This window comes from Ciconia boyciana, chromosome 10 (assembly GCF_034638445.1).
Source record: "Ciconia boyciana chromosome 10, ASM3463844v1, whole genome shotgun sequence".
NCBI lineage: Eukaryota > Metazoa > Chordata > Aves > Ciconiiformes > Ciconiidae > Ciconia > Ciconia boyciana.
In genome coordinates, this window is record NC_132943.1 from 28,644,923 (window position 1) to 28,662,074 (window position 17,152).

At 41.8% G+C, this 17,152-nt stretch overlaps 1 protein-coding gene across 10 annotated transcripts in view; it reads right to left on the reverse strand.

Moving 5' to 3' along the window:
• PIKFYVE (phosphoinositide kinase, FYVE-type zinc finger containing) overlaps positions 1-16,953 on the reverse strand; it is a 74,623-nt gene extending 57,670 nt beyond the window's left edge. For 8 of the 10 annotated variants that reach the window (XR_012044384.1, XR_012044383.1, XR_012044381.1 and 5 more), the window contains exons 1-6: positions 16,653-16,953; positions 13,948-14,129; positions 12,211-12,390; positions 5,645-5,763; positions 2,686-2,857; positions 1,747-1,954 (exon numbers count right to left, since the gene is read on the reverse strand). Coding sequence is in view for 6 of the 10 variants with exons in the window: in XM_072874728.1 (XP_072730829.1) it covers positions 1,747-1,954; positions 2,686-2,857; positions 5,645-5,763; positions 12,211-12,390; positions 13,948-14,119 (851 nt within the window). In the remaining 4 variants the exon portion in view is untranslated. The remainder of the gene's footprint in view (positions 1-1,746; positions 1,955-2,685; positions 2,858-5,644; positions 5,764-12,210; positions 12,391-13,947; positions 14,130-16,652) is intronic. The other 2 variants (XM_072874724.1, XM_072874726.1) reach the window with 2 other exon arrangements.
• Positions 16,954-17,152: the final 199 nt, after the last annotated feature.

The following is a 17,152-nucleotide window of genomic DNA, read 5'->3' on the forward strand; positions in this document are numbered from 1 at the left end:
TGCCTCGATGTTCCAACTGCTCAAAGAGCAGAGCAATGTCAGACAAGTAAATATAGCATCACTCCCCTTAATGCTTTTCTCACTGCTTTGCAGCATATGACAGCAGGAGAGGCAAGAGCCTTATCTCAGATACATTATTTTGGGAAGAGACTCAACTCCCAAGTTTTCTTTTGAAGAAAACTACTTCTCACACACAGAAGGCACATATTAGAAAAAAAAAAAAACTTTGCTTCCATTATGAAGCTGTGAGTTGCCACTTTCCACTGTGGTGCCGTTTAAATTCAATATCTCAAGTTTAAACCTCTGAAGGTCAATCAGGAACTTGCCAAATGCAGTATTAAAAAAAAGCACTGTACCCCACTGCAAAGTTTTACATTTTAAGAGCAACAAGCACTGAAGAAAATTTTAATCCTCCTAAAGCAACAATAAACTACCTAATCTCAATCTCTCTCCCTCTCACACACAAAAGCAGCCCATGTTTACTCAGTGTCTCCCAACAAGTGTTGGGACTAAGTGTTCCAGTAGAAAGAGTTATCAGCCTTTCAAGAATAGGCAGTATTTTTCTCCAGTGCTACAAGCTGCCCAAAATAAAGATATAAATACTTTATTTACATGTTCATGTCTACAGGCTGTTGAATTGCCATAATAAAGATACTCATAACACATCAGAAGACAGAACTAATAATACCTTCTATTATTTTATATACCTGAAGAGAAGCATTCCAAGTGCACATACTTATTCCCCAATTCAAAATTTGTTAGTATTTATCCCAAGCATTGCAACATTACTGCTTTAGATGACCATGACACTAAACCAGAAGTACCTTCCTTTATTTGGGCCTAAAGCTGATTATTTAATTGCTTCCATATAGGAGCACCATACTCTGAAGAGCAACATGCAAAGCAAGAGTCAGGGCATTTTCTGAAGACAGTTGGTTTTGAGGTTTTTGTTTTAATACTATCAGAACCACTAGAAGAGATCTGCTGAGAGAGGCACATGTCACTAACACTACCCCTCAGTTAAAGAAAGGCTCTGACTCAAGACCTCCTCAGTAGTTTCACACCTGCCTGTTCTTCTGTTTTTAGGGAAATGAGCACAAACACCACATCTGATTATTTCTTTCTCCCCCCACATTAAATTAAATCAAGGTTCTCAGAAATTAACTTACATACCACTTGAGAAGTACAGTGTTCTTCTATTCATCTTCCAAAAATAAAGATCCCCTCATTCGAGAGCAATAAGAGGAAATACACTTTGAAAGGAGATCAGAGAACCTTTATAGCTGTCCTTTCAATCCCACTTCAGTTGAAACAGGCAGTTACTTCCACCATTTCTCTCTTATTTACAGAGACAAGATCTCTTATATTCTCTTGCCCAAAACCTGACAGGTAAAGCATCAGTGTTACATTGACTTTCCTCTCGATACAATGGTGGTTAGAAAGGATGGGTTTTGGTTTTGTCTTTTTAAACTCTGAAGCTAAAAGCCTGCTCTGTCACTGGCATAGAATTACTGATTCGATAGGTTAAAGGAAGAACTGCAAATAATTTAAAACTCCACTAGAAAAAAGTTTCCACATTTCAACTTGAAGAGAAGAATATCAGAAGCAAGCACAGGACTAGAATCTTTTTACGGGGGATATACTTCTAAGTTTCCTAGATGGAAACCACCAGCTTTTGTCTAGGCAGGTGTCAGCGTGAAAACACAGTTAAGATTCTGGAGCTCAGCATGAAGCCATTCACTTTACCTTTGCCAGGTTAGATCCTCCTCCAGAAAGATGTTGCGGCTAGCTTTACGGCTCCCAACTGGTGTGCGTGGCTCGCCAGGATCCAGCACTGATACAGAACACGCAGAATCTGACAGAGCGTTTAAGTCTTCTCCAATGGAGTTACTGTCTGTGGAGTGTGCATAGCTTAAGGCTATTTTGCGGCAGTAAGTGCAGGCTCGGAGATCCCCTATGGAAAGGGGAACCAGGGAGTGTAAGTGAACAGGAACAAACAGTACTCTGTTCCTACAGGATCAGAGGTGTGTAGTGGTGAGAAAAGAAGGATTTCCTGTTTTGAAACCTCTTTGCATGTTTAAGTCTAGTTCTCATGTTCCCTTAAAGAGCAAAACCCCAGATAATTATACACTCAGGGAATTTCTCCAAGTCAAATGATGCATAACACATGATCGGTAAGAGAGAAACAGGTTGCGGGGGTGGGGAGAGAGAGCACATGTGCACACTGAAATCATGGCACAACAATAGCCAGTCAGATATGACATACCAGCTGATGTCTGGAAATCATTACCTCCATCAGGAGATGTCTAGAGTTTGGTAATTGGTATCTGAGTTTCCCTCACCTTCAATTAGAACATGGCTCATTACATTTTAAAACTACCATTACTAAAAGCAGCTTTTACTTGAGCACACTTTTTGTAGTGAACATCCTTGTTAAATAGTGGCCACGTATTTGTTTTGTCATCATGGACGTAGTATTGGTAAAAATAAGCAGGCATGGCATAATCCACCGTTGTGCATGAAGAAATTGGCAGAACTGGGTCCTGTGATTCTTTTTGCTTATTTCTAAAAGCTCACTAGAGACCTGTACACCATTCTCTAGCAGATGCCAGAATCTAAAATGCAGTAATCCAAACAGAGCTGAGCACACAGAGAATGTTCTGCTTCTCAACAGATAAACCCTACCTGTGTAGCCCATGAATTTTCCAGGGATTTCCTGATTGCAGCATCGACTACAGAAGATCTGCCCACAAAGTCGACAGTGGTGCCTCCGCCGGAAGGTGGTGAATTTCTCACTGCAGTCGTAGCATTCTTTGCATTGGCTGTCAGGCATCCAGTACTGCTTCAAGTCACTGTCCTAACAAGGGAAGGCAGCAGAGAAAAACTTTTTTTTTAAATAAAAAAGCATGTTTAGATTCATCATTGCTTTGTAGACTGTGCACATGAAAAGGACAATTTCATATATTCATATATGTGTGTGTGTGTGCACACTCTTGTGTATAAGCACACACATGCACAGAAAGGATTTTTCATGTGGTTTTATAGGGAGCCAGAAGGCTGAGAGAGCTCTTAACTGTGAGAATACATCTAGTAAGTCTTTGTCTTCTTGATCCAAGATGGAAGCAAAACAGATAAAAACTATCATGAGCTGTAGATAAAAGTCAAGAAGAAACAAACATATGATGTACTGATTGCTCTTCCCTCTCATTTTCCCCTAGCACATGACAGACCCTCATCTAGCACAGTTTAAAAAAACCAACCAAACAAAAAAAACCCCCCACACCACACAAACCCCACACATTAGTTGAAACTGTTATCCAGGGGTAAATCAAGTTATCAGGAATCATCAGTGCAGGAAGATCATTTCAACAGCTAATACTGAGATGTACTTTGAAAGGATTATAGATACATATAAAAAGTTTTGTTATATGATCAAAGTCTTCAAAACCTCAGTAAACAGTTGTAAAAGCCTGTGTCCCAGATTGATGTTGTTTCAAAACTCCAGGTTAACTGCTATGTGAAGACAACTGTGGAATACACATTCAGCAGATAACGACATATACTGATTTACAGCATGGGTGCAGCCACAGGAATTTTTGTCTTGTTTTTAAGACTTGAAAACAAAGAGTTAAAACTTCCACTTGGTGTTGTAGCTGTAAACAGAGCAAGACAAATCTCTCAATTATGATTCTGAGCACAGCAGTTACAATTACCATGGATGGAGACAACTGTTAATGGTCACATGACAGCTCTGACTGTTAAACACTCTTTGCTAGAGTTCAGTTCTGGTAATAAGCCTTTTCAGAGAGAATGAATACTCTGGGTTCTTCTTAGGAAGAGAAAGTGCTGCAAGAATTTTCTCAAAACAACCCGAGAAGAGAGTAACCACAGAGGAGAAAGATGATCCTTACTCCGATGTTCACATAACCAAAAAAAAGCATACCCTGAATTGGGGTTTATTTTTAGATGTTCACAAAGTGAAGTTTGACATAGCTGCTAGACCAATTTTGAGACCAAAACAGCTATGATCAACAAAACAACAATTTCATGCTGTCCTCACCCAAGAAAACTCATACAGAAAGAGGTCAAAGACTGCTCAAGGCAGTCTGGTGTTCAAGACAGTCCAGAAATTTGTAAGATGAATACTAAGCTTCAAGCAGGGAAAGATGCAGTGAAGAGCTTTGCCAGGGAACTGCTGCAAAGCTGCAGGGGATGCCGATTAACAGTTTTTGCTGCGGCTCTGCATGATAAGCCAAGTCTCTGGTTCTGCCATATAGACAGGGGCTGTTCCAAGCAGCAGTGCCTCTGCTCACCATCTCTCCCACATTGCCTCTGCCCCTCTTGCACATGACTGGGTGTTTAGAAACCCAGCCATTGCTGCTGACACCTTCCAGCTCTCTGCCTTGCTGAAGTCAGAGCCAACACTCATGACAAGAACAGCCTACAAGGAAGGGTTCAGAACAGAAGTCTGGCCCCCGTTAGCAGTAGAGGTTGAATAGAGCAGCGCCTTTCAGGATCTGACACATGCTTTCTACAACAGTAAAGTGGTCTCCTATAGAGACAGACCAAGTCCACAGTAGGAAGAAATTGTTGCCTGGAGTAACTCAAGCAAGACATGGCTGCAGTCAAGGGCAGCGATGCATTACCTTTTGTACAGAAGTCAGCGTGCTGACAACATACCACTTTCAGAGAAAGATCTAGACATATTCATTTACTGCTGCATCCTGCCTGTTTGAGCCCTTCTCCAACAGATTCAAAGATGTCTGAAAATCTCCAGGGCCTTCAGAAGCTGCCACAAACTGAAATATTAGTAGGGGCCACTCTCAATGCCTTGCTTACTGCAATAAAAGACTTTTGTTTCAGCCTCAAAAATATCACCCTTTCTACCAAAGCAAAGTTACCCTTACAAGCAGAATAGCACTGGAAGCTAAGCAAGTTTACTCAAAGTCTACCTGTAAAAGCTACCAAGCCCAAAGCCTTTTTTTTCTTCATTCAGTTTAATTAAATGTACTTTTGCCTGTTCATGTCTTGCTCCCAGACACAGCTATTTATATCATCACTTATAAATAGTTGTGGCTTCTTTCAACTAGATCCTCCTCTTAAAGGCAGTGTCCAACACAGAGGGAGGTGAAATCAGCAAGTCAGTAGCAACCACCAGACCCTTATCCAGCTGAATCAAAATTGATTAACAGGACAAGTCTTTCAAGCAAATACTGCTGACCAATCATTACCACAGTAAGTAGCAGATTTAATTCATGCTCAGAATTCTCATTACTATTTGTGACAGTCAATGTGTTTCACCTGCCCATGGTTAGCATTCAAGGGAGAAAACTATCAGCTAATACTAGATTAGGTAATACAGAAGTAGGAAGGAGTATAAAATTAGAGCATCTGGTCCAAGTTCAAGAAGCTGAGCAACTGCAATGTTTCACTCCCACAATATGACAGATGTTTGACATGTCAAAAGTCAGCATCAACTTAAATTGTTTCCCCTGCATTCACACTATGATTTTTGAGTTTATTCACTCGTGCTTCAAACATCTGAAAAAATCCCCGTGACATATCTAAAAATGAAGCTCAGACAAGCCCAGTAAACAGCTCAGTTTCTAGATAGTTTGGCCTACAAATCCCTCAGAAGACGTACCTGGCTCTTCCCCTCCATGATTTCTTTGAGACGCTTTAAAACGGTGCTGAGGCTTCTTAACTGAACTGCTGTTCGAGGATCATGACCTCCAAGAGGCGGTTCTACTTTCCTTCGATTGTCTGGAAGGGAAGAGACAGTAGTATTCATTTCTTCCATGATACTTCAACATTCACATCACAACACAAAACCCCATTAGAAGGAGAAATGTTCATGTAATGTATGCACTTTACAAAGTTACAGCATGTATCACTTCTTGCCCTTGCACTCCTCTCCCGCAAAATGACCTTCTGGTGCCAGATAGCTTGCTTTAACTGACCTTTTAAATACCATCCTCTGTGTTTACAAGAACCCATTTATGTTCTCTGAGAATTAAAACATCTTTTAAAGAAGTGAAGTTATTTTCAACCTACTATATGAACCTTGTAATAGTCTTCTAGAAAGCACTGAAGTCTCATTTTAGAATGCCCTCCAGGATATTAATACTTACAAAACAGTTGCAACAATATTCACATTCATTCTAGGAATGGTATAAGTCAATACCTTAATCTGAACTTATTTATAAATGACTACAGCAAGTCTCAGGACTCAACTGCTCGGTTTCTATTAAAAACAGTAACTCAGAATAAAATGCATCCAGAAGTTCACATTTTTGAGGTTTTTTTGTTTCGTTATTTTCTAAAAAAAAAAAAAAAAAGCCAAGTTGTTGAGAACTTGTACAGTCATTCCTGATTAACTATAGCAAAGAGACTCCTGAATAAAAGGTAACGCAGTTAATTTCTTTCCTATCAAATGCTAGATTACTTTGAAGCATTGCTGTAAGAGTTACAAATAGGATCCTGCTCTCCAGAAAGATCTGCAAACATAGTGCTGTATTTACCTGAACATGTAAACATTTTCAGAGTCACTTTTCTACATCAACAACTTTTCTGAATAGTTTAAAGTTTCTTACCAGCTTCGCTGCTCTCCATCTGACTAGCATTTTATTTTGATTCCCTCTAGTACAGGAAGAACAGACATGGCTGCTTTCTGTTTACTGCTTTAGATACCACTGATGTCAGCAGGAATGCTGACAGCACTAGAAGCAGCATGTTAACTGTTGCTGTGCAGTAACAACTAGGCTATTATTTTGTGTGCAAGAGATCAAAACCCTTAGAGTAATGTGATTAAAACTGGGATTCCATGCCTCCTCTTCAGATTGTAAGTAGATATTTTTAGTTAATCAGCCCACATATAGCTGCTTAATAACCTATGTACAACAAAGAATCCACAACAGGAGAGGATTTTAAAGAGATTCTAGAGTGCTTAAATCCAGTTCTGTGGCTAGTCACTTGGAATTTATTTTTTTAAAAAAATCAAATATACTTTTGGACAGTACCAAGTTAAGTATTTTAGGGTGATTAAAGGGACTTTAATATTTCAATAAAACATTTATAATACCATAGAAACCTTTGGCTCCTCCTTACTTCTATCACAAGATCTATGCTGTTTACTTCCTGGAGTTTCCTGCTATAACTTTTAAATTCAAGAGTATCTTCTTTCCAGGAATGTTGCTAATTCAAAAAATTACTACCAGGCCTCCTGCCTAACTAGCTACAAATCTTGTCAGGCAAGTGATTCCCACAATATGAATATACATAGCACTGAGGAAATGCCACAGGTAACTCCACACTGCTTCCCGTGTTAGTTAAATGCCCTTTTCTGTGTTACATAAAACAACATCAAAAGGATGTCATCTACATTACAAAAAGCATGCCATCAGCAGTAGGAGCACATGGCTAACCTGTTCATACTAGAGAAGCTGACCGATTCTCAGATTAAAATTCAGTTGACTCTTTTCCTTTTCAATCATGTGATTTCTCCCTTTCTGGGGGAAAACACAGTGTATAGCAAGAATGTAAGAAGTTATCATTCCTGCAGTACAGGACACACTGTGTCTAAAACACCATCCTTATAAAAGAATTCACATGTACCAAACTTAGGTTAACTCTTACTCCTGATCCAAATTCCATTACTATAAATACCACAGCCATTTTCTCAGTTAATGCTCACACGATTTACAGATGTATATGTTTTCAGCATTGTAACTGTATTTCCTTATTTCACCATTAAATCTGCAAAACTCAATGTTCCCTTCCACAAACACAGAAACTGTAAGAGTATTTTTCTTGCTTCACCCACATCATCATCCCAACTGCTATCGGTTGCACTTCCGAAGAGATTTCATATCTTCTTTTGATTTGATCCCAAGAGGGCTGACCACACTTAAACATCTAAGTAGTGGTAAGCTTTTTTAGTGCTCCTGAAGCAGCAAAGTCAGTATATGCTACTAAAAAAAAAAACAAACCACCACCAAACCCCCCACACCCCCCCTCCACACACACAAGAAAAACACCCCCAAAAAAATCCCAACACACCTCACCAGCCACAATTAAAATTACACACAATAAATTAGGTTTTTAAAATAAAATTAAACTTTATTTAAGTGTTATTTAATCTGTAACGACAGCCAGATCAGCTCCACAAACTTTTGCTTGTCATTGTCCAACCAGCACAAAAACAACTGCAGGAATTGAAGACAGCTTCCTCATGATTTTGATATATAGAGTCCTTATACTTCCTCAGTCCACAACTCTACCATATCTTCATCCATTTACTTTTCTTCCCTAGCCAAACACTCATGCAAGACGTCTTTCACTTGATACTATTTTGCATTTAACAAACAAAAGCCAGCTGCATCTCAGCCCTTCAGTGTAACACACCAAGGTGAGTGTGGAACACATCTTTTCAGGACTACCAGTTTATGCAGCAATTATGTTTTTCCTATCCATTCCCTTCCCATCTCCATGTTCACTGAACAAAACCTCAATATACCAAATGAACCCCATCTAGATTTCCAATTTGACTTATTTCTAAGCTATTTATCCTTCTTAAGCTAAAAATTACTCCTACAACTAAAAAAAAAAAATCCTCATATTTCAACAGTAACCCTCATCCTTCCTATATGTATTCATGGCTGCTGATCCTTGGCAAAACCTACACATCCTCTGAACTACTATATGTTTTTCTCCTCTTTTTCCTGCTCTCCCCACCTGAACTGTGATTACTGGGAAGACACCTGCAATATCATTCCAGCTATGATTACCTACTCAGTACACTCTTCTGAGTTCAGGCCACAGAAAGATTTGCTCAGTACATCATGCAATTTTTCTGCATCCTCAATTACTGAATCACTGAAATATATTTTTCCAGAATTTCTTTCACGACCTACATATTTTAGCATTCATTTTACAGTGAATGTCAAGTCAAAAAACACTATGAGAACTACTTTGTTGCAACTTAACTGCTAGTTGCAGTTTACAGGAAGAGAGCTGACCATACACTAACACAAGAGGTACAACAGAGAGCTTCACAGTTTCAACAATAAACAAATACCCCTCCCAGGGATACCACAGTTTTGCTAATACAAACCAACATTAATTGCTTTCTAGTTATTTGCTGCCAAAGCATATAATTTCCTATTCAAGTTCACTATCACAGTTCAAACATCACATCGTCCTCAAGTCACTGCCATACAAAGTACTGACATGAAAAGTATGAAAACTGTCCTTAACTTCATTTTACAATATGCATTTTCATTTTCCAAAACCTTTCTCAATAGAGAAGATGCTCTGGTAATAAGTCTTGTTCTTTATGATTCCCAGTAACCACCACACGTTTTCCTCAGGCCTTCTTCCCCCTCATATGATCATTGGCCTTTCCTTACTCCTACTAAGCTCCTTTGCCATTCCCTATTACTGCCAGTCTGATACAATTGTCTAGCATTAACAGCATTATCCTGCATGACAGGGTAACAACCTAGAAGTGCTTTTACTACCAGTGCTCCCCCTCCGATTGGTCAGCATTTCCAGTTCTCCTTAAACTGGATTTGCAAGCTGTGACATTATCTCAGTACGAGACTATTTTGGTTCAATCCAGCACCTTGAAAGCACTCAGCTGACAGCACACAAAGACACATGCAGTCCAATACAACCAGCTGGGCCCACTGTCTCTCTAGAAGTGACACCAGCTCCCCAGCACCCTACTCCAACACATGAGGATGCAACAGATTACCCAAGAGGGAGGCCACAGAAGTCAATGCAGAGTCTCAGCACTGGTTCTTCAGCTGTACAACCCACAAAGCATCTCTGATGTAATCTAGGCATCCAGCAGCTTCTCCTATTTTCACAAAGGCCAGTAAGGTGCTATTATAACGTTTTCGTGTAAGCAGTCCTGAAGGGCAGCACACAACTGAAATCCTACGTATTTGATGCTAGACAGTTTCCTACAAAAGCCACCATCCTTCCATGTTGGTGTGTGCTTGCAGTTGTCAGCCAGCATGGTCCCTGAGCAATGAGAATATCTGCTGTGCAGACAGTGCAAGCTAATGGACAGATAAGGGGTGGGAGTCAGCATCTTCAGGAGCAATTTCTTTCCATCACTGTGTAGAGGTACTAGCAGCCTTTTATTTATTTATTCCTTTCAGTTTGCTTAAGCTTGGCATGTTATTTAAACTCAAGTAGGCTAGAGAGACCTCAGAGAAGGACTTAAGCATTTTCCTGCCTTCACTTCCCGACGTTAGGAAGTATCTGAGTAATGGCCAAGCCTAGAGAGACATTTACAGGCCTGCAGATACAAGGTTGCAAGCAAACTCAACTAGATTAGACACCTCACTGTCACTGAACTGAGTGGACAAACAGACCTACCGATATAGGTGTTTATGTAAATCACATCACTTCTTTTCATACTTTTAATTCTTTAGATCTGAGAATAATTTCTAAGATTGTGCAGCCCAGCATCAGCTGCAATGGCAGAAGTAAAATTCTCCTCTGCTCAATGTTTGAAAGTCCTCAAAGACCTGATTATTCAGCACCTTTTAAAACAAAAGAAGGCATGAAAATTAATTTTCTGAAGTTTGCTTCAAAAAGTTTGCCTGATTTTTGAAGAGGGAACACGCAAGCATTTTACCACTCTTCAAATACAGGGAGATGACCTGAAAAACTCCCCTGAAACCTCCTCACCAATCCAGTACACTTCTACCTGCATTACACAGAGTTCATGTTTGTTACAGCACTGAGGTTATTTGGGGGAAGATACTGAAGTGAGTCAGGCCACTCAGCACCCAATATCAGAGAAATCTCTTCAAAAAGCCAGCAGTTCCTGCTTGGTCTAACTTTACTTCTTTCCAGGCTGATTCACCATCACATTTTTCTAAGCGTACTTTCATCCAAACCGAGGGACACGAATGGAGGTCCTGAAAAGGAGTTGGAATAATGCAGCCACAGTTCCTCCCCCACACCTTAGACTAAGTCTCATTTCCCTGGCTGCCTACTCCCAGTGGAAGTCAAACAGCAAGATTATTTCTGCCTTCTGACTACCAAACAACCTACCTCACCTAAAGGTTTCTAACCTGTAATCTCCAGATAATTTCCAAGTGATTTACAAGAGGCATATAAGAATGAAGTAAAGTAAATTGGCAAATCAGCAAAGAGCACACTGCTGTAATTGGGGCATTTGAGAAAGAGCTTTTTTTAAAAAAAAAAAAAAAGTCAGCAAACCAAAAAACAAACCTTAACTGGTTTGTTGTGACAGATACAACTGAATAGCACAAACTGTACTAGAGGGCAAGGAGGAAGATGATGAGTATGTTCAACCAAGACAGCATGCAAATGGCTTAGAGAGATGAAAATGCTAGTTATCTGTACTGGACTTTTGCCTAGTTACCAAGACTAGACATCTTTCTAAAAATCCAATACACACCAACAACATTTAAGATCCAATTTGTTTGCACTAGGTACCATACTCTTGGAAATACTGTCTTACACAGGATTTTCACCCAGCTTAGCAGTTTGCTCAAGGCTATCACAAATGGCCAACAGTAACCAGGCAGATCTCAAGAGGGACCCCTGCAATTTACTTACTAGCTCTTCCAGATCTTTATAAAGCCATTACACAGTTGCACCTTCAAAATCACATTCAATTCCCACTCCAGCTAAAAGAGATTCAGTATGGCATCTGGCAATAGTTCCAAGGTTAGGAATAAAAAAGGTTTAGACACAAGTTCCTATTCAATTCTCCTCAAAACAGCTACAAGCAAAAACCTGCATTTATAACTCCAGTGAAGACTCTAACATCAATCCCATTCGGACTGAGCTCTAAAGTTATAGTTTGCATGTGGATATTAAGAAACTGAAGTCTCTCAAGACAAAGCAGAAATTTTCAGGATCAAGGTTCAAGTGACTTTAAGACATTGGATGTGTTTTGGCAGCCTCTTTTGTTCCAGACTGTTTTGTAATTGAAACAGCAGAGCCCCAACAACAGTGTCTTGCTGGAATACTAAGAAGGGTGGAGGGAACACGCTTCTGAAGTTAAAGTGCGACCTCACTAACAGAAGCAGTGTAGCCCAATACCAAATTCTGCTATCAATCTAGACAGTCAACGAACCTTTGTTCACCTCCTTCCACCTCACTCTGAAGCATCCCTGACTGGCTAGTACAACATTCCCTTGTAGCACAAAGAGCTGAAATTACCCAGGGTTGTAGAAGATCTTCTTTGCAGCTCACCAGTCAGTTGTTTTTTGTAAGGAACCGGTGACCTCAGAGACTGAGCTCTGGTGGGATGCTGAGGACTGGACCAGCCACCACTCAATGCTTGTGGATCACTCTGTCCTGCCTCCGCTCTCTCTGCTGGGGATGAAAGCCTGCCATCATCTGGAGTTGACAAAAAGCAAGAAACAAACTGTTCAGACATGATAAAGAAAACAAGTAGTGCATGCAAAACTAAGGGTAAAAAACCTCTCATAAATAGCTCACTTGGATCATGATTATACATAACAAAAGACATGAATTTTTAGTCTGAAAAGTACCATACAAAACATGGAAACAGGGCAGCGTGTAGAACTTGTCTGTCAAGGCTCAGGCTATTTCAGAAATATCCCTAGTGTGAAAAGTGTCTAAAAAACCAAAACTGGCAAGCATGAATTATTTTTGCTATATGCAATAGCTACACTTGATTATCAGCTTCTGCCCTGAAAAGTTTTTCAGTTATGTTAGAAGCCAGTACTGAGGTCACATTAAAGTTACTGCAACCTTTAATAAACCACCCTTTTCCATTAGAGGATCAAGCACAGACAGGTTCTCATTGATTCCAGTAACATGCCCATTTAATGTGCTGTTTCAAGGTTGTTTTCCCATTCTTTCAACACAATACTTTGCTGACTCCAGCTACATTTGTCAGAGACAAACAAGTAAAGCCCATATTAACCACATCTTATGTTACCTTCAATAAATTAATAATGACAGGTGATATTCTACTATGCAAACTAATAGCAGTCATACCAAGTCATTATTTTTCATTCTGCGTAAGAAGAGTCTGAACAGATCAGTTTGCTTATTGCTTATAAAAGCTATCTTGGCCCTTTTTCCCTAGCCCAAACATTGGAGAATTATGCTTAGCAGAGCTGGATAATGAACAGACTAAACAAAAGCATCTGACAAGTTTGCCATCTCCAGCAAAGAGATACACAGTCTTTGTACAAAACCAAAGTCCATTCATTCACCACTCTTTGCAGTATATTTCTTTGAAACAAAAAAGAAAAACCTCACACAGCTCTTTAAGAGCTTGCCTACTGAGAATATAAGTGTTTCAGGATACATGTAGCACAAAGGCCAAAATCAAGTAGTACTTTTTAATATACAAAACTTTCACAACACTTCAGACCTCTTGACGGGGAACAGCTAAGCCGTGCAAATTAAGGGTGGACTTCCTGTAAATACACTGCTTTATTGCAGCTCAGCTGCCACCCAGCTGAAGGTACAAGATGCACAGGAAGGTGAGGAGTGGAGGAAGTCTGGAGTAAGAATTTGCACTGGAAGGACAGGCACACATTTTGCTCATATAGGCTAGCAGAGGGCTACCTCTGCTTTTAGCCCCAAAAACTTCATACAGGCAAAGGAAATCCAGATGCCCAGCTAAGAAGCTACACAATACCATCTGCTAACTGGCTTGTCTCTGACCTTCACAGGAGCCACAGATTTCTAGCTGCAAGATGCTGCCTATCTTCTCCCACAGCAATGCTCTACTAAAAAGCTCACCCAAAAGCAAGATGCAACATCCCTCACAAAAGAACTGACTCGCCATCCATTTGGCCAGCCATCTGACATTATGCTTTTATATTCAGAGGTGTTTTTACAAGTTTATGTGGCAGCATAAGGCATCAATAAAACAGCACACAGAATCCATGCACACACATTCCCCCAAGCACTTACCTTTGCTGAAACGGAAGAGATTTACAAAAGAGCTGTAGGCTGATTTAAAAGGAGGCTCATCCTGGTCAGGAGTCAGAGGTTTGAAATGAGTGAGATGAGACGGACTACTAGGAGAATGAGGTAGATCACTGGTAGACTCCAGTGTCGGAGACCGTTTATCATCTGCGGCCATTTCACGTGCCCTGGAAAGAGTTCAGCATTATACACAGGGTGGTGAAACAGAACATCTCAGTCAACTGAAGAGGAGGTGTCTCATTAGATGCTAGAGGGGGGACATTCACCCTACCTACCACAGACGTCTGCTATTAGCACAGGTCAAGAGTTCCAGAGTTAGGAGCCCATGTCCCCTGCCTAGTCATTGGCAAGAGATCAGCATCTCTGCAGAGAGCAATTCAGAGCTCCTAGTTAAACATCCAGAGCAATCAAAGTAAGTAAACAGCCACTACACCGCCTGACGACACACTCCGGTTGCTGTTTTATGAGAACTTGGAAGTTTTCAAATGGAGACTCTGCATGCATATCAAAAAGAAGTTTTAACTTCAGCTCAAGATAAGAGTTGTCAATGCTATGACTTCTGCAGCCCTTGTAACAAGAAAACTGAAGACAGGCACACCTGAGCAAGCACAAGACATACTTGTTGTTTGGCCAGGTTAACTTCAGAATGAGAAACAGAATGAACTGCAAACAAAAGCAGGACTGAAAGATTAAGTTTGGTGGCACACTGCTTCCTTATTTGTTGTCATATCTAACACCTCCAAACTTCCTTGTTTTCAAGAGTAGCTACATCAAGGAAAAACAAACAAACAAACCAAACCACATTCTGTATTAGGGGAAGCCATACTTGTTAAGCGTACTTGCTGTGTACCAAAGCCTTCATGCGGCCAAGAGTCATACTTTCCCACAGCCCGTATTCTTTAACCTAATACACACCTGATTTCTTCCACTCCGCCTCACTAAGCCTGCACTTCTAGCCTGCTAGGCTAAGGTGCTCACTACGTTCATCTTTGTTTAAGCAAAACTTAGTGAAACGTTTGACAGAGCAGGAACATGGGGAGCTGACGGAACCTATGAGTGATGGCTGACTTTTACCCGTGCCAGGGATCAAAACCCTGTATCAGTCTACTTCCTGCTTAGCAGCTGATACATGCTCCTTCACGAAATACCAGTTTCCACAACTGCTCTCTAGAATCTACAGGCATATTTTGCCAACTGGAACATTTTCTTCCAAGTTCTAAGAAGCCACACTAAAAATCTACGCAGTCCAGAGAAAATCCACATGACTGACAAGCAACAGTGGAAGTGCTAACAAGCTGCATGCAGCTCATGTGGCAAGGTTTGACCACTCCTACAACGAATGCACAGAAGATGGTATCTGCAAGTCAATCATATGACTTCTCAGTGGACTTTTGCTTGTTGCTCTGTAGAGTAAGCACCTTTAGCTCAGAGTTTCTCCTGATATTCATGTATCCTTAAGAAGGAAAACAGAGAGACATCATTCACAAAGTTTCAGGAGAAACTTTGGTCAGGTTCTTTATGTAAGGTTGAGTCTTAGCCTGGAATGCTTCTGCATCCCTCTCCCCTGTAAGTCATGGTATTTTTTGCTGTTGTGCATTTCAGCAATATTATTCAAACAACTGATGATTTGAACATGTTTGAACGCCAGAGTTCATGGAAAATGCCTTCAAGGGCATACCTACAGGTAAATTTGGAGTTCTTTCTTGAATACTTAAGGCAACTGATTGATAACTTGCTTTTTAAATGCTGAATGTACAACAGGGCTGTGCTGCCCCACACACTACCACATTAAAAATGCCATTATGAAGTCAACTAGAAGTTTTGTAGGAAACTATGTTCATCTCTCAGCAACTGGCTATAGCCTGGCAAGACAAAAAACCAAGGAAGTCTCTGAACTTGCATACATCATATATGTGATTCTGGAAAAATAAACTCTAGCCTCAAGGGAAAACACCACGCAGTAATTGCTTCTGTGATGGCAGTACTAGCCTAATTAAAACAGATTGAAAAGAAGAGCATTGTACTTAGCATTAGCTCCAGAAACACCTGGATTTTCTGTGCTGCACAACACATTAGCTACAGAGTGTATCACCTTTTCTTAAAGTGCTTTAGTTCTCCCACTAAAAGGAAAACACTCCCCCATTTCCCCAAGAAACAGGGAAACAGTCACTTAGTTGAATATTATGGGAAATCAGAAAGCAAGGTGCACATATCAGTCAACAGGCACAAAACCAGACTACATCTTCCTCAGGATCCTTACCAAACAGCCACGGGGGATGTATCTAAAGCCACGTTAGGCTGCAACATCTTCAGCAATCACCAACTCACCACCGATAAAACACAGTGCAAGTATGGGTGTGAACCTCCACACACGCTCAGCTGTTCCATCCAGAATGGCTCTGTGACAATCCTGCACCCCACAAAACTGACCACAGAGCGCTCAGCGCCAGAGGGGTCCAGGCACTCCTTGTTACTTGGATGTTACTCCCAGGCACATGGCTACCACGCCCCGGGTGTACAGCTGAACAGTCGTAATTTACACATAACTGCATGACACACACGCATTTCACTTCCAGCCTCTGCGCCGGAGCCGCGCCGACCGCTTTGCTTTCCTCTCTGAAAAGGGGACACCCCCACCTTCCCCCGCCACACACACGCGCCCGCCCGGGATGGCGGACCCGGAAGATCACCTGCGACGGGATGGGAAGGAAGCAGCGGAAAGCTGCTCGCAGGCAGCGGCCACGCAGCGACGCCCGGGCCAGCCTAGGAGCGCCGCCGCCAGCCGCCATCAAGGACCGGGCCGGGCCGGGCCGGGCCGGGCCGAGCCCCACAGAAAGGGCTCGCGCACCCCGGGGAGCCGCTACCGCGGGCCCACGCGAGGCCCAGGCAGGATCGCCCAGTTCCAGACGGGCTGCCCTCACCTGCTCCCCGCGGGTGGCGGTGCCGGTGGCGGTGCAGGATGCCGGGGCGCAGGCCCGGGTCGGCACCGCCTCTTTTCACCGCCCCCCCTCCCGCCCCGGCCCCGCGCCGGCCGCTCCCCCGCCCCGCCCCTAGCAACCCGCCGCGCTGCCGATTGGGCAGGGCTGCCCAATCGCCCGCCGATGGCGGCGCTCCCCGTCGAGGCATCGCCAATCGAGGCTCCGCGCCAATCCACCCGCCGGCAGCGGCCGTTGGGGCGGGGCCGCTGGGG